The sequence below is a fragment of the Diabrotica virgifera genome, chromosome 10 (assembly GCF_917563875.1).
Source record: "Diabrotica virgifera virgifera chromosome 10, PGI_DIABVI_V3a".
Lineage (NCBI taxonomy): Eukaryota > Metazoa > Arthropoda > Insecta > Coleoptera > Chrysomelidae > Diabrotica > Diabrotica virgifera.
The window spans coordinates 26,551,929-26,570,411 of record NC_065452.1 but is presented as its reverse complement, the minus strand read 5'-3'; the positions used below and the strand labels follow the sequence as shown (position 1 = coordinate 26,570,411).

The 18,483-nt window shown below is 31.2% G+C and overlaps 2 protein-coding genes across 4 annotated transcripts in view; one reads left to right on the top strand and one right to left on the bottom strand.

Moving 5' to 3' along the window:
• The window catches only part of LOC114342251 (protein jagunal), a 45,245-nt gene extending 39,795 nt beyond the window's left edge, over positions 1–5,450 (bottom strand). The window contains exons 1-2 of the mRNA XM_050663339.1: positions 5,242–5,450; positions 4,997–5,138 (exon numbers count right to left, since the gene is read on the bottom strand). Coding sequence (XP_050519296.1) covers positions 4,997–5,138; positions 5,242–5,348 — 249 coding nt within the window. The 5' untranslated portion in view covers positions 5,349–5,450. The remainder of the gene's footprint in view (positions 1–4,996; positions 5,139–5,241) is intronic.
• Positions 5,451–5,981: 531 nt separating this feature from the next.
• LOC114342252 (katanin p60 ATPase-containing subunit A-like 1) overlaps positions 5,982–18,483 on the top strand; it is a 54,910-nt gene continuing 42,408 nt past the window's right edge. Inside the window, exons 1-2 of one of the 3 annotated variants that reach the window (XM_028293040.2) lie at positions 5,982–6,043; positions 6,157–6,373. In XM_028293040.2, the coding sequence (XP_028148841.1) occupies positions 6,206–6,373 (168 nt within the window). In that variant the 5' untranslated portion in view covers positions 5,982–6,043; positions 6,157–6,205. Of the gene's footprint in view, positions 6,044–6,063; positions 6,374–18,483 lie in introns of those variants that run through there. The other 2 variants (XM_028293041.2, XM_050663327.1) reach the window with 2 other exon arrangements.

Sequence of the window (18,483 nt, the reverse complement as noted above, 5' to 3'; positions counted from 1 at the left end):
TTGAGTTTGTTGAGTTGCTGGGGAGTTAGATCAGAATTTATAAATATCTGTTTTGCTTTGGCAACATGAATCTTATTTTTTAAAATATTCATTACATCAAAAGAATTTGTTAATACAATTTTTAGGGAACGAGCACCATTTTTGTTTTTCTTACCAAATCTAACAACAACTTTAATATCCTCTTGAGTAATATCCTTGAAAATTGAGGTCACAGTAGCCAAATCATCAGAAGCAGCATTTCTTCTATCCACAGATTCACCTAGATTATGAATGATTAAGTTGTTCATTCTCTTTTATCTTTCAAATACCTCACTTACAATATCCTCTTCTTGGTTTTTAGAATTCTGCAATTTCATATCATTAACCTCATTCTGCAGTTTTTCAATTAATTTGAATAGTTTTGGAACAAGTTTCATTCCAGATTTACATTCTTGGTACAAAAACTGCAGAACATGATTCTTCTTTAACTCCATAACCCTAATTTCTGATGAACACAGACCAGAACAATAAGTATCTTTGTGAACTGGGCGGTCACAGCTATCACAATAAAGTATTTCTTCTTCAGTACCATCTTTCTTGAATTCCATACACTTCATTTTCTAAATTAAAATTTAAAAGCCGGTCCTGTACACTAATGAGCTTTATCAATTGCCTACAGATAATGGACAAGTTCAGTTTTTTCGTGATCTGTAAATTACCACAAAAAAGGGTAAAAACACTGAATTATTTTCTGTTAATTGCAGATTAACCAACTATTACACAATTGTATTAAAAACACTGTGAATGCAGGAGATACCACAAAAATTTGCTATAAATTGATACTAAATTTATAATTAGTTTCACTGTTTAACTTAAGATATTTTGATTTATTTACAGGAAGGTTAATTAAGGTGTGTACGCTTTGATTAGCTTTTTGATACTCGAATTATCATATCATATTGTTGTAATTGTAATGTCTGCTATTTTTTGCAGGAACTGTTGTGAGTTTTTAATGCATGTTGTTGTATAGTGTGCCAGTGGCGGCCGGTCAGGTGGTTATAAATATTATAGATTTTTTTAATATGTATTCAATTTAATCAGAGTTTATGTCATTTTTTTTATCTATGAAATAAAAAAAATGTCAGATAATACAGACTAAATTTTATTCATGGTTTTTAAAAGGATTCGACCAATCCGAGCGTTAGTGATTGTTTTTCTAGACTTTTCAAAAAATGAATGATCCGAGCCATTCATCTGACTGTTCGGCTAGCCGACACCAGCTCATCAGTAGCTTGACGATTTACACATAAAACTCAACGAAAAATACAAGTTGATGAGCAACCAAACATACATTTCTCCTTAGGCATTAAGCGGCAGGTAACGGCACATTTAAATCTGACGGTTTCATCTGGAAGCATCGGCAGAAATTGTAAAAAATAATCACGCCGTTTTACGTCGTTTAATTGATATTGTAATTTTTTAAGTTGTTAGGAATTATCATTTATTTATGGATATATATAATATCTTATAATCGTTATATCATATAATTATAGATAACTAATAAAATTGTTTAGGAAATACGATTTGGATTTTCTAATTTACATTATGATTCTAAGATATTTAGGGGCATGTCTAAAACAGTACAGAATGAACTAATTAGTTACATTTTGAATAACGATATTGGATCTGAGATTCAGAAAACCATTTGCTTTTCGCTAGAAGTAGATGAAACTTCTGAAATGTCATTTACAATAATTATCAACTGTTGTGTTACGTGGTAATATTTATGAGAGGTTTTTAGGTTTTACAGACGTGAGTAAAAGCAATAAGGCAGAATATGTTTTTGGTGTTTTAAAGAACAGATTAAAATTTTTTGATATCAAAAATAAATTGGTAGGGCAAACTTATGACGGCGCTGCCGTGATGTCTGGTGTCTCCAGGCAAAAGTTAAAACTATTGTACCACAAGCTTTATTTACTCACTGTCATGGGAATAGAATGAATTTAGTTTTGCAGGATAGATACGTGTAAAAAATTAAAGAATATCGTCTTCTTTTGCCAGTTTAGCTCGCCCAAAACGGACAACTGTTTTAGAACAATTTGTTTCGAAAAAAATACAGTTTTTCAGACGCGATGAAATTTTAAACCTCGGTTAGTTTCCACAGTAGCAGATTTTCGTGAACGGCTTTTGGAAGTTTTTTTAATTTATTATCGAAGGCAACGATTTTGAAAGTTGTGATGTGATATCTTGATCCGTGAAGCAATCGGTTTGAGAACTTTATTAAATGATTACTCTTTTAATATTCTTTTAAATATTTTTAAGAACGTGTTTGCCCAAACCGATTTGATATTCATTGTTGTTCAACATCAGTCAATTGACATTATTTATTCCAAAGATAGAATAAGAAAACTGGTGCAATATCTCAAAGATTTTCGTAATGATAGTAGTTTGCAATATATACGCAGTGACGTTTTTTGGGTCGCTTGATATTTCCGAACCACCCCAAAAAGACACAGGCATGATACATATGTCGAAAAACGAGTATATTTTAAAATTTTGGATGCCTACTATGTATTATGCAAATAAATACTCGTTTTTCGAATTTTGAAGATTTGCACATTTTTGATCTCTTTGATGATTCTAAATTTAAAAGTTACCTTCGCCAAAGAATTTTCAAGATATTTATTATTACAAATTACTTAAAAATTACACTGACCCAAATATTTTCAGAAAGTTGGATAAGTTACAAAATATGTGTAATTTTATATAGTAAGTACTGCAATTCATTAAAACAGCAGGATTTGTGCTGGATTAATATTTCTGTACAAATTAGTAAATTGTACAATATATTGTACAGATCTACTGAATCAATTACACATTGGGATTCCCTCAAGAAATAGGAGAAATCGTTCTATCTCATTTTTTGTACCATTTCACCGAACAAACTATGGTTACTACTCTCCTTTAGATAGATATGCAAGAATTATAAATCAGTATCATCTAGAGGTCTTTGGTATTAGTTTATATTATTTTAAAAGTCAGTTAAGGAGCATAAATTTTTAGATTGCAATATGACGTGATGTAACCTAGTCTCTATTTAAGGGTGTATATCGACGCTGCCAAGCCAAAACGGCATAAACGCCAAAATGACCACTTTTTAGTTAGCTGCACTAAAAAATAGGATTTTAATTTCCGCACCAGACAGTCAACGCGGAATAACCGCAGAAAAAGTGAAATAGGTGTAATATATGTTTAAAATTTTTATAAACGCCAGTCTAGTCACGCACGTGAACACTGACATGAACACTGATTGACATAATCGCCAGTGCCCGTAAGATTATCATTGTGTACATTTCAGTCCAGTAATAATAGTAAAGGTATGTATTTTTACAATTTTTATGGATAAGTAACATGGTATTATCTACCTTTGCAATATTTTCAATTTGTATTGATTTTTGAAGCGTAAACACACTGAATTTCTTTAAAAACTATTCATTTTGTATTACAGCATAGAGTTCAAATCAATTTTATATAGCTAAAAATGGCGATCGATTTTTGGCGTTTATGCCATTTTTTTTGTTGCACATGAATAGCAGAAGTAAAAAAATAATGGCCTTACTAAATGAAAATAAAACATATACCGAATCAGTACAAAATGATATACTGACTGACAATAATCCCCCTATATTTCCCTTAGAGGTTTATGACATTTATAATGCCAACATTGCAGAAGCTTTTAGCAATGACATTATCATCTTTGAGGAACCACCAGACGTTGCAGTAGAAGAAGAAATATTTAGTCACGATCTCACATCATGCTTCAACTTAGCAGCAGATAATGGTTTGGATGCCGGTATAAGTAGTGATCAAAATAAGGAAAATACAAGCAATCAAATCAATACGGATGTTGAACCAAATATTGACAGTGATTATGAATTAGAATCCACTACTTATTATTAGATATCCACTTTTAAGTATTTCATATTTACTTTTAAGTATTTCATCCTAGCACCAAAACATGTTTAAAGAATTTAAGGTTTTGTTTTTAACTTAGAATGTATTTTTGATTAATAAAAAATAAACCCTATCAAAAATCTTCGTAATTTCATCATTTTTCTTGTTGGCATAAACGACAATTTTTGATTTTCGTTTCTTTTTTCATTAATGGCATATATCCCTTTTAAGCGCCATATTGACTAACCTTACAACGATGGGATCGACACAAACGCCAGAGGTAAGTTTGGCATATTCACCAATGTTATATCTTGATTGGACATAAGTGCCATTTTATAGTTTTTAATTTATTTCAGACAGTATTTTCAGCCACATTAATGTTCACAATATATTAAAATTTGAAAAAAAATCACCAATTTTTTTTGAATCACTGTGCAGATAAGCAGAATTGGTAAAAATAAAAATAATCAGTTTTTGTGTTTCCTGAAAAATCAAGTTAATGTCGTTTATGCCGTTTTGGCTTGACAGCGTCGATATGATAATGTATAATGGAAATAATTTATTTTAAATTTTTAATTTAGAATTAAGTTTATTTTCAATCTGTTTACAAATTGTTATTTATTTTGTTAATTGTAATTTGTTAATGAGGTTTTCTCGTAAATAAATAAATAAAAAAAATAAAAACAACAAACTGATCATCAATTCTCTTATTACCACCAACTTCTGCTTTAAATGAACGGGATTTCTCTTTTCTCAAAACAATCAAAACATATTGTCGAAACACCATGAAACAAGAGAGAATGTCAAGTAAACCACACAAAAAAATCTCCTATGATGATTTAAGTCTTTTAATTAGATGGTATACCTATATGAGGAGACAAAAAGACTTTGCCAAACCTGTCTCTAAGTCCATAATCCTTAGGAATATCATATGTTTTTGCAGCTCATGACTGCAAAGTTCGTTTACTATCAATTTGGGTATGTAAAATTGCCTTTAACAATATTTTAACAGTTTTGCATGAAAAGATTAATATGCTAGAATCAAAATAAACAGAAATCTTACCTTAGGAATATCCAACTCTTCTATTTCTAGGATAAATATATCTAATCTGTCTAGAATATCAGCAGACAATTTAGCAAGCATAACAAAGAACAGCAGGTAATGAAAAAAAATACAGTATTTCAGTCTTGACTTATTCAATGCGCTAAAAAAATAACAGTTAGCATTTTTCAATTACCTCTAAGATCTTGGCATATTCTCAAGACTGTTGGCAAAACTATTCTGATAGGTAAGGTTATAAAGTTTACCTTGCTTGATAATGGGTTGCCACCCTTTGTCTATGTTCAAAATCGGATCCATCTGTACCAGCTGGAGTTATCGTTCGTCCTATAGTAGCCATTTTTTCCAATTTCATACAAAATTCAAACTTTTCCAATATTTATTCACACTTTCAAACATCCAGGTATACGATGGTGTCACCACCGCACACCACTGACACTAGGTGACAGCTCGTATCGTCGTGTCAGCTGAAACTGTCAAGTTGGCGTACATCAGTGTTGCCGTTTATATTTTTTGTAACAACCAGAAAGGACAAAAATAAATCAATAATTTACCCAGAACAAATAAAGATGTTGTATTCATATAAAAATGTATTTAAATAACAAACATCATATATAATTTTATTCAAATCATTTATTTCATACACAATATGGCATCAAACTATTTCATTTAAACTTCAAACAAAAATTGGTCTTTTGACTAAACACTTTTCTTGGAAGATTTCACAAATAGCCATAAGCAAAGCAATATATTTCATGTAATGTTGAATGTTGCACTTATATTATAATGTATTTTTGAAATGAGAAATATAACATTCGAACTACAAAAAATATTAATGTTTTACTGTTGAATGTGTTGCCTATGTCAGTCAAAAGTAAAGTGGGAATTTTTGGTGAGGTAAGTTGTGGGAAAGAGCCCCACATCACTGGAAAGAGCTTACTCGACTCGACGGTTGGCAACACTGATGACACTGTGACAGTGACAAACAATCTGTAATCTGTCACTGTCACTCTAACAAATTATTTATTTATAATATAATAAAAATATTTAGTAAGTGTATTATTATAGAATACTCTTGTTACACACTTTATTCATTTTATTATTGTTTATAAATATATAAGTATGTTATGATACACTAATACTCTTATTCTGTGACATTACAGAGTTGTGTCCGAAATTAAATATAGAGCTGAAGGTTCCAAAATTCTTAGAATGGCAGTAACAATTAAGGAAATATGTGATAATATAAGGCTGGCCCGGGAAATGTCTATGTTAGGAAATTATGAAAATGCGGAAGTTTATTTTGAAGGTTGTCTGCAGATGATCACCAAGCTCATTTTAATGATAAGTGAACCTCTAAGGAAAAATAAATGGCAACAGGTATGTTAGATTTTCTGTAAGATGTTAATTTCCTTTCAAAGTTTCTTTATATGGACAACGAGAATAATATAGGAACAACAATATTGTTGTCTTAAATCTGTTACTGGTGTTTGATTAATTTTTGACCTCCCTATCAAAAAAAAACAGTTGCTGTATAACAGGCTAAATTTTTAACCTTGGTTTTAGTTAAGAGATGTAGGAAATTAATATAAAAAGAAAATAGAGCAGTGTTTCCCAACGTGGGGCCCACGCCTCACAGAGGGGCAATTAGAATATGGACTCGACACGAGTTTAACCCTTTCGCCCGGGCCATTTAAATACAATGCTAGATTTTGGTGAAGAACATTAAAGTCTCTACTTACTGCTCATACTTTAACTAATAATCGTGTGCTTAAGGCTAGTTGTCAAATTTCTTCATTCATCGCTAAAACAGGAAAAAATCTAACTATAGGAGAACTCCAGAACTCTAATAGATCTAATTATCACAAATTGCAAACTTCAAGAAACTGACCGAACTTTTCCGAAATTTACTGATCACGACATTATTGGTACGTCCATTAATATTTGTGCAAAAAAGAATTTAAAAATGGTATCTTCAAGATATATTACGCCTGAGAAAATTGAGGCAATTAACATTGATTTAATTGGAAAAGATTGGAATTATTCGTCTACCAATGTTGACGTTTTGTATGAATACTTTTTAAATAATATCAGAAGTAGTTTGGATAAGATAGCACCAACCCAACATAAATTCCGTAGTAGATTTTGGATTGATGAAGAAGTACGAAATTTACAAAGAGAAAGAGACATCTGTTTTTCAACATTTCGGTATACGAATAATCCATTAGATTTTCAAAGGTACAAACGGAAGAGGAATGAAGTTATTACTTTAATTAGAAGAAAGGAAAAAATATTTTACTAGCAGAAAATTGATCAATGTCGCTATGACAGTAAAAGAATGTGGAGTACTTTAAAAGAAATTGTAAATAGTAGTAATAATACATCGAATTTTAGCATGTTAGATAGTAGGTTAAATGTTACTAAAGACTTAAATAAGTTTTACTTTGATAGTATTGAGGGGATTGCTCAAAATATTCCTAGATCCTCAAATTTTTCTGAAATACAGTTTGATATTGTTTCTAAGATTGATCCTTTTCCCATCATTTCACTTGGTAAATTGCATAAAGTGGTAAGTAGTTTAAAAAATAAAGCAACTGGTGATGATATTCTGACAGTGTCAATGTTGAAAGGGATATTTTCAGTGGTTGGTTACCCATTGTTAAACATAGTTAATACCTGCCTGCAAGCAGGAGTTCTGCCGTCAGTATTAAAATGTAGTACCATAATACCTGTACCAAAAATAAGTAAACCACAGGCGTTTGAAGATTTTAGGCCGATTAATTTACTTCCGTTAATCGAAAAAATCATTGAATTATTAGTTTATGATCACTTATTTAACTATTTAAATGAATATAATTTGCTGTTTGTAAATCAATCTGGTTTTAGATGTAGGCACTCTACTGAAACTGCATGCCAGTTAGTATGTAACACATGGAAGAAAGATATAGATGACGGTAAAATAGTAATTAGTGTCTTTGTAGATTTAAAAAGGGCTTTTGAAACAATAGACAGGCAGATGTTATTAACGAAATGCAAAAATTATGGAATAACTGGAGTTGTGTTCAAATGGCTAGAAAATTATCTAAATGGTAGATGTCAAAAAACTAAAGTAAATAATAATATTTCAGACGAAATAGGTACTATATATGGAGTTCCCCAAGGAAGCGTTCTTGGACCATTATTATTTGTTTTATATATAAATGATCTACATCTCTATCTTAAAAATTCATTAATTTCTGTCTCTGGACAAGATTTTAATAATTTAGTTCAAACAATAAATGATGAATTAGATATTCTTAATAATTGGTTGATGGCAAATAAATTGAAACTAAATGCTCAAAAAACTAAGTGTATGATTTTGGGTACTAAGATAAATTTAATCAAGGAAATTTTAGTATTGAAATAGGTGAAGATATAATAAGCTATGTAGATGAAATTAAATATCTTGGAATTTTATTTGATCCACAGTTAAATTTTACCAAACATATAAATTTTCTGTGTAAAAAAATTGGTAAAAAAATCGATTACTTCTCTAGAATATCTAAAGGGCTTTCCCGATGGTCTAGGAAGTTTGTGTATAATACAATAATATTTCCGCATTTTAATTATTGTATGTCACTGTTTATTTCATATTCAAATGAACAGGTATATCGTTTGCAGTTGCTTCAAAATAAAGCTATGAGAATTGTCCTTGGATGTAGCAAGTATACCTCTATAAACTTTATGCTGGAAACATTAAATTTTTTAGATGTTAATCAGCTTATTACTGAGTCATGTTTGGTGTTAATATTTAAAATTATTAACAAGCAAGCTCCTCAATACTTCAATAATTATGTCATTAAAAGATCACTTTTGTTAGGTCAGTATAATTTAAGATTTGATAATTATCATATTGAAAGGTTCAATACAAGTGCCATGGAAAAAACTCTTTTTGTTGAAGGACTAAGAATATATAACAGTCTACCATCTAGCATAAAAGATTCACCAAATGTTAAAGTCTTCAAAAGTAGGTTAAAAAAATTGTATTTTAAGAATTAGTTGATTTTTCGTTTTTAAGTTATAGTTATTTAAATATATGTAAATGTTTATTTGTAATGTAATAGCTAAAAAGCTAAATAAATCCTATTATTATTATTATTAGGAGATAATTTAATAAAACCGTCAATATCATCATTTGTTCAATGGTTCATTTGAACAAAGGTTCTTGAAAAAGATGACAAAGATGTAAAAGCTATACTGCTCATATCAATACTGTTAGAAGAAGAATAGATGGAATTGATACAGATATTGAAGAACAACTTTTGAAAAGCTAAAAACAAGAAATTTCTCAGTTCAAATGGATGATTTAACTTTGAGAGACAGTGAGGCAGTATTGATAACTTACATCTTGTGCTGCTGATGGTGCTCCTAATGTGATGGGCAAGAAAAATTCCTGCTAAAGTTGATGAAAGATACGAATCCATAAATGATTCTTGCGCATTGTGTTATTCATAGAGAAAACTTAGCTAAAAACATCTCGCCTGTTCTAGATGACACACTACATTTCTTAATAAATAGAGTGTGTTAATGCTATTAAATCTAACGCCAAATGTGTGAGTCTATTCAAACTATTTTGTGAAAAACAAAATGAAGACCACGTGAAACTTTTACTTCATACTGAAGTAAGACGACTATCTGAAGAGAACTGCTTGAAAAGAAAAGAACTGTTTGATACTATTGGTGATTTTTTTAAGCTACGAACCTCAAATGAAGTATCTGCTGAGTACATCATGTTATCATCTACAATCGATGGTAGAGCATTTGTGAATTATTTAGCCCAAATCTTTGAAAAACTAAACATATTAATTAAGCAACTTCAAATAACAAATAAAACTATTGTCGATGCAAAACGAAGATATTTGGTTTCACTACCTTTAATGAGTTATGTCAGAAACCTATTAACAATAAAAACTTTGAACAGTTCCATTTGCTCCCAAAATGTAAAGTAACGGATACCGCTTTACTTGTTATTTATTGTCAATGATCTGAATATTCTATCGGCTGAATTAAAAGAAAGATTATTTTCTGATTTAAAATAAATTGATTTTACAACATGGATAATGCAGCCAATATTATTGGATTTGTCGGATATATCAAATATGCAGTAGTGATGTTGAAAAAGTAACTATTCGTTACAAAGTACTCATTACTTACGAATACCAAAAGTAACGATTACTATACAGAGAGGCAAATTGTTACTTTGATTACATACTTTGATTACTCTGATAACTTTGTTACTTCGTAACAATCGTATCAGAGCGAGTACATATTTGAGTATTGTATCTACAATCGGTAAAACTTTAATTTTACATGTAGGTATGGCATTGTTTTTATTAGACCAGGGCATTTGACATTAAAAACACAGGAATAAATCTATTTTTAAATATAGTAGGTACCTAGAGACTTGCAAATTTTTGCATTGTATTTAGGATTAGGATGACGTCTGGAAAAAAGTCTACAATAGAAAAATGGGTGGAAATGCATTATTACATTTTAAAGCAGTAGTTTCCAACCTTTTTGTACCTGCGCCCCCCTTTAAAAAAATAAAATTGTTGCGCCCCCTTAATTTTTCTAACAATGTTCACAAATACTCAACTCAATCTTGAAACATCTGATTTAATGTGCTATCACTAGATAAGTCTATTATCATTTCCTGCTCTCCTGTCCTAAGGCCAAAATCATCATATTTTTTCAATCACAAACAAATTTCTAATCCATTCATATTCGGACATGTAAGATGTACCTAATTTTAATAGTGGGAAACATGTCAAAGTTTTTAGTCAAAGTTTTTATTTTTCAAACTTATTATCCACAGTTCCAATTTTTTCATAAATTCAGTAATCTTGTCTTTTTCGTAACAGCATGAATTTGAGGCACTTGCATTGATTTATTTAGAGTACTGAGTACTGAAAAATATCAAACAAATACGCGTTTTACAAGGAATTTCGTGTCATAAAACAAGTTTGCTTCATCTCCATTATTATCAGTAAGAAATATGGCGATCTCTTTTTTAGCTCAAACACCCTTTGAAGTACTTTGGCACGAGAAAGCTAACGTGCCCCACATTAATATAGAAGTGATCTATATTCTGAACCCATGTCATCACACAATTTTGCGAAAAGCCTTCCTCTTAATGGGCTATTTTTGATCAAATTTACAACTCATAATACATAACTTCAAATACTGTTAGTAAATCTTCACCCACATCTCTTAAAACAAGTGATTTTCTATGAATCATGGAATGCGTCCAAACTGCACGAGGAGCCAGCCACATTTCGAACTAGTGCCTGTAGATCAGCATTTTTTCCTGCCATATCAGTAGCCTCATCTACTTGCAGCGCGAAAGAAGATAGTTTTACTTTTTCTATCAATTGATCGCAAACATCTTCAGCTTCAGATATATCGGGTATTCGTCTTGCCACCGTATTATCTGTAAGTGGAATGATTGTAAGTTGATCAGCATAATAATATGCTCATATTATGATTCACTGAGCATCGTAGCTATTATGTAATAGCTGCAGGTAGCAGCAGATAGCAGGTAGATTCATTTTTTGGACACCTATTCGACTTTTTTGGTTTGTATTCGAAAGTGATATTTTGGAAACAGCTGCGTGCCCCCCTACAACAGTTTCGCGCCCCCCTAGGGGGGCGCGCTCCACAGGTTGGAAACCACTGTTTTAAAGTGTATAAAACGCATCGAAAAATGCATAAACATTTTAAAATCAGTATATTAGGGGCCAGATTTTCTTATTTCGGGGTATTTGGTCTCACTGAACACAAATATGCAATCAGAACCGACCTCCGAAGCACCTGGGTGCCCAGGGTTACTGCTAAGGTACGTCATCTAGAGTTTCGAGGGTTTGTTTTTGGCACTTAATTGATGCAAACATACTACTCGAGATTACTGATATTGTGGAGCAGCAATGACAGAACAATTAACAACATTAATTAACAAAATCATAAAACACAATAAAATACTGGAAGAATGAAGAACAAGCGAACTAATTCTACTATTCAAAAAGGCGATAAAAAGCAGAAAACTACAGAGGTATCAACTTGTTAAATACTACCCTAAGACTTACATCTAAATTTTTACACTACCTAATGAATCAGGGGATAAGTTTAGCAGATGAACAACAGGGTTTTCGTACTGGAAGATCGTGTAATGATGCAATATTTGTCATAAAGCAAATTACTTAGAAATTACTAGAGTATAATAGACCAGCATTCCTATGTATGACTGACTTGAAGAAAGCATTTAACAGAGAGAGTAGAGTTAAGACTCACAGATGTAATCCATCTTCTGTATAATAGAGAATTTCCCTTAGATATCATAAAAACTATTGAAAAAATCTACCATAACAACAAAATGGAAGTCAGAATAGATGGACAACTTACAGAATCTATAGATATAGGCAGCGGAATAAGATAGGGAGACTCATTGAGTCCTATGCTCTTTAATTTAATCATGGATGAATGTTTATGTACTTTTGGATGCATTTTAAACTGCAATTATGCATTTCCACCCATTTTTCTATTGAAATTTTTTTCGTGTTTTACTATTTTCCTAAAAATCATTTATTTTTTCCTAAATGCTTTGGTCTATGTGTATTTTATTGTTATGATCCAAAAATCTAAAATAGTATCTGCCCGGTCCAAAAAATTAGTAGAATTTATAAAAAAAAATTCATTTTTAATTATTAATTAGTCTGGACAAAATTATGTCGGGCACCCCTTGTTTTTAATAATTTTTAACATGAAAGATTACATATCATTCAATTTCTATCCATTAAATAGATGGGTGAAGGTCTTGTTATATGGGATCTTATAGGAAATACTGAGAAATGCGATTCTCGATATGATTAACTGGTAGGTAAAAGTCGGGTCCATAGATATTTCGCCCCTCGGCAAATTCAAACAGATAACATTTGTATTGTTATGAAATTCGAGTAAACCGATGTCCCTTTGTGACAAGGCACACGCCAGTATTTTTTACAACGGGGTTACTCATTGTAAATCAATCAGTTTAACACTTGAAAATGTATACTTGGGCATTAGTACAGTTAAGATTGTTGGACGATTATATTTAGATGAAATATTAAGCAATAGAATTGAAACTTTTTTCTACTTTTAAGGACAAAAAGCAAGTTCATTAGCGGAACGTGATTCAAAATTATTCTGCAGATTATATTTGAAGCAATATTTGATTAAAACATCTCATTTTTGGTGGTAAAAATACATTAAATACATATATTAATTTGTCTGGACTAAAGGTGGTAAAATATGGTCTGGAGTTATATTTTTGTTTGAATTTGCGGAGGGGCCATAGATAGATGGTGTCAACTTTACTCAAATACAAAAGTAATAATAGTATGGTTTGTTCAACAGTAAATGCTTAAATATAATTACTGCGGTCCTAAGCATTATTAAATTTATCTGACCTGGCCCATTGTTAAGACCCACCCGGATAAGCAACCGAGGTAGACAGAGTTGGTCTTTTGACAATTACAATAATTACGACTACAAAAACCAAAAAAAATTTGATGTAAAATATTTTGCTTTGCTTTATATACCCGAATAGAAATTAATGTTTTCAAATGAGTTTTAAAATAAATTAAATCTATTTTAATTGCTAAGATTATAGAAAAACAAACATTCAAACATTAATAATAATTTGTGGTTCTGAAAAGAACCGTTTTTTTAATAGTAACATTTGTAGATTTGATGAAAGTATCACTCCACACATAGTTTCGTTTTGCTATCGCTGTCCTCATCTAAATTAATTATGATCGGTCCAATTATATTATGATGTACACGAACATATGAATTTTCTTTACCTATTACGTGTCGGACTGAATTTCTCCAACTATTTGGAAGAATATCATTTGACACATTTTCTTATTAACTCTACAACAGTACTACTTAACGTTGGAGAAATATTTTGTGACCTCACGTTAGACTTCAATTCATGCCACATATGTTCTATGGGATTAAACATACAATAATAGGGTGGAAGCCGCAGCACTGTATGTCCCATTTCCTCTGCCAATGTATCACAAACATATACTTTTTTTTATAGAAAATGCCTTTAAAACTTCTAAAAGCTCTTGTTTGGTATAACATTCTTCAAAATACATATCATTAGTCTCCATGTAATTTTGAATTTCCAATTTAGTGTTATTCGAGTTTGGAGCCTTACTTAGTTGGCGACTGTGATAGCTTGCATTGTCCATTACTATCACGCTATTCTAAGGAATGTTTGGCATAAGATTATTTTTGAACCATTCTTTAAAAAGTTCTGCCGTTGTATCTTCATGGTAGTCGACGCAGGAGTCTTTAATGTTCTTTGCAGAAAGCCACAGGGCATTTGGAACCCAACCATTTTCTGATCCAGCGTGTAAAATCGTTATTCTTTCCCCTTTATTTGACGGAGCTTTTGTCTTACATTTACCGGACGGATCGGCAAATCCTTTAGGTCGCGTTGAATGTGTGTCAAACCATGTCTCGTCGAGGTAAATTATCGGACGATTTTCAGAACGGAATTTTCTTATCGAAGTTATATACTCATAACGCCATTTTTGTAATCTATGAGATTCCATAATTACTTGTCTTTTGTCAATTATACGATATCGAAAGCCCATACTTTTCAAAATTGTCCATAAGCTGGTGAGGCTACAGCTTATTTGGGTTTCGTCAACATTGAGCCGTTGCTTCAGAGCTCTTAATGTAGGTATGCGTTGCTCTTCGTACATGGTATAGACTTTTCAACGTATCAAGTCCTTATCGGCTTCGTCCATACATTTGGTGGAACTGAAATCTTTACGTTTTTTTCTTGTTTCTATGGGGTTTGATGTAATTCTTTTTACTGTGGTCAGAGGTATTTTCGTCAAATCGCATATTTCACTCGTAGCGGAAGTTGTGTCAAGTCCTCTTTTAAGTAAGGTACTGTATATAGTTTTTACAATTTGCTTTGCATCTACAGATAAATGTTTCTTCTTTACCGGAACACTAGAAGAAGCCCCATTATTACTATCCCACGGACGCCACATAATGATAGAAAACGTAATGAATAAAATGAGTAATACTACTTAACACTTCCCGTGATACATAAAGACTAACAAATTTTATCAAGAAATCGTATTTTAATACTGGTTGGTTTTCAGTTCCATAAACTTATTATATAAATACCTGAAAACCACTTAAAAGGTGATTAAATAGCAACCCCGTCACGCACTACAATCGAATTCGAAAAACCCTTTTAGCGGTACAGTTTCGTCAATATAAGCCTAATCTGTATTAATGAAATTATAATGAGTTTGGATTGTACGCAATTAAATCAACATTAAGAAATGAAGATTGACAAATTTTACCAGAAAACATATTTAAATTTTACCTGAAACGGGGCCTTTTATACTATTATCGGCTAATCCAGGATGTTTATAGTGGTAACTAATTGATCTTAACCATTTACTGTTTAACATACCATAACCAAAATATCCTACTAATACAAAATATGTACTGAGAAATGCCATTCTACATATGATTACCAGTACTCAAATAGAAAAATAACAAAAGTAATCAAAAGTAACGAATACTGTAAATGATTACTTCATACAAAAGTAACAATTACTCGAAAGTAACTATAATCAACATCACTAATATGCAGTATCAAGAAGAAGTCGGAGACCTTCGAAATAATGAGTCAGTGAAAAACTTTTTTTAATATAAAAGGAAGAAGGCAAATACCCAAATTCAAAGAAATGAGCAAGAAAGCTATTACTACCGTTTCCATCTTCACATCTAGCTGAATGTAGATTTAGTGCAGTAAATGATTTACTGGTAAACAAAAGAAATCGGCTCGATATAGCATAACGTGGAGACTTGAGACTGAAGTTAAGGCAATTGGAACCTAATAGGTATAAAATCGCTGGGCAGCAAGAATCGAGAGCAAGGATCTCACTAAATTAAAATAAATTAGTTAAAAAATCTGGAAAATTAATATTGGAATTTGAATTCGAATTTTTTATATGTTTTAAAATTTACTTACTTTCGTTACAAATTTTCTAGTGATTTCTTCATAAAACCTATAATTCATATTCAATTTTTTAATATTAAAAATGATGTACATATGTTACATAGGGGGGCATAAAATTTTTAGAAAGAATAAAGTGGGACATGACACTAAAAAGGTTGGGAAACACTGAAATAGAGGATGCTTAGCAAATATACAATTTGCAAATAATTGTTTTATTGTATTTGATACAAAAGTATATACACTTCTCCAAGAAATTAACACACCACCACCTTAAAAATGGGTAATTTTTGATGTCTCGAATTTCCTAAACCTGTTGTCCGATTTAAGTGATTTTTTTAATGTTATAGCCTTAGTCTTTAACAATATCGCTGAAATAATATTGTTGCTAGATAGGTAAATTGTCATTGTATACTGGATGTACCAACTACCAATGGGAACATCCATAAACTATGTCGTAAAAATTTCGGACTTTTTAATACCCTCCCCCCTTCCATTGTAAAGCATCGTGTTGACCCCCCTCCCTCATACCGACGTCGCAATTGCAACTTATGACCCCCCTTTTTAGTGATATTTTTTAAAATTCCATGATATTTCTGGATTTTTAAAAGTTAGCTATCAAAGTTTATTTACTTAAATGTAGCTCATTAATATCCGCATACTTTTTTCTCTCAATTTACTGTACAACTAATTAGCTTTATTGGGACAAAAGACAATACTTTCATCGGAGTTCCGATATGCTTTCTTAACTGCATCATATAAATCTTTGACTTATTTTGTTTTGATTTCAATACCATTTATTTTATTAAGTATAAATACAATGTATTCTTCGCGTCAAGATATAAGAAATTTGGCCTGGCGCTGGTGGGATGTCCCTACCGATTTAGTATCATAATAACAAACAACAAACCCTCCAGGAGCGGATTCGCTAGAATTAAGGGGAAAGGAACAAATGCAAAATTTTGACGCCTGTCAAAATTTTCAATGTGTTTTAAATGTAATCATTTTTTTCGAATCCTGAGAAAACTAATATGTAAGTATTCTTAAAAAATTTAAACGCAGAATGAAAAATTACTTTATACCGAGGGCCGAAAGTCCCTTGGAATGAATTAAAAGTTTCTTTTGAATGAGATATTTGAAATTAAAAATCACACTAAATTTTCTCTTAGTTTTTCACCCCTGTAACTAATTAAAATAAACATTATAGAAGTTTTCAGGGACTTTCGGCCCTCGGTAATAACGTAACGGCTTAAAGCCGAAAGTTCGTACCCATCCCCTTAACAAAGAAAAATTCAAGTCTTCAAGTAGATATAATATTTTAATGGGGTTGGAATAATAAATATAAATTTAAATATCATATCATTATATTTATTACGTATTTATATCTATGTAGTTATAGGTATATTATTATGTACAATGAAATAAGAGAAATGAACAAATTAAAGAAATTAAGGAAATTAATGATAATAACAATAAAAGATTAAAAGAGTGGTAGCAAAAATCAGAATTAAAAAGATAACATAATAAAAAATAACATAGAAAAATAAAATTTGAAGTTTAGACGGAAAAAAATAAATACAAATTACAACTCTATGTCACTATCGCTGTCATCTTCACTAGAAACGTTATCTAATGTTATAATAATTATTAGTTTAATATGTGAGGTTAATGTTCTGTAATGATCTTCCGTTTTTATAACATGTGAAACACAATTTTGCCACAGTGTTGGGGAAATCTTTTTTATTTCTTCTACAACATGTGACACCGATTCGCTACTAAATTTGGGACAGCAGTTGTTTCGCCGTAAACTTTCCTTAAGTTGGCTCCAGATTAATTCAATGGGGTTGAAGACACAGTAGTAAGGAGGTAATCGCAATACATTATGACCATCACATTTGGCTAATTCGTCTATAACAAATTGTTTCTCAAACACTTTTGTGTGAAGAACTTCCAACATTTCTTTTTTTGTATATGTTTCTTCAAAGTACAAATCATTGTCATACAAAAAATCAGATATCTGTTTTTTTGTCGAACCTACACCGGGGATTTTTCTAATTTGTTCGCTGTGATACGTTGCGTTATCCATTACAATTACACTTTTTGGAGGCAAATTTGGCAACACCTTCTTTTCAAACCATTCCTTAAACAAGCTACTCGTCATATTTTCATGGTAGTCCAGCTTTGAATCTTTAATGTTTTTTGCCGATAGTAAAAAAACTTTCCCCTCCAAGCCAGCCATGTTCAGAATAATTATTCGCTGACCTCTATTAATTGGATAACTGGGTGCACATTTAATAGAATCGTCTGTCCAACCTTTTTGAGCAGTATCGTGGGTATCGAACCATGTTTCATCTAGATAAAATATCGGTCTTCCTTCATCTCTAAATTTAGATATAGCATCCAAGTATTCATTTCTCCA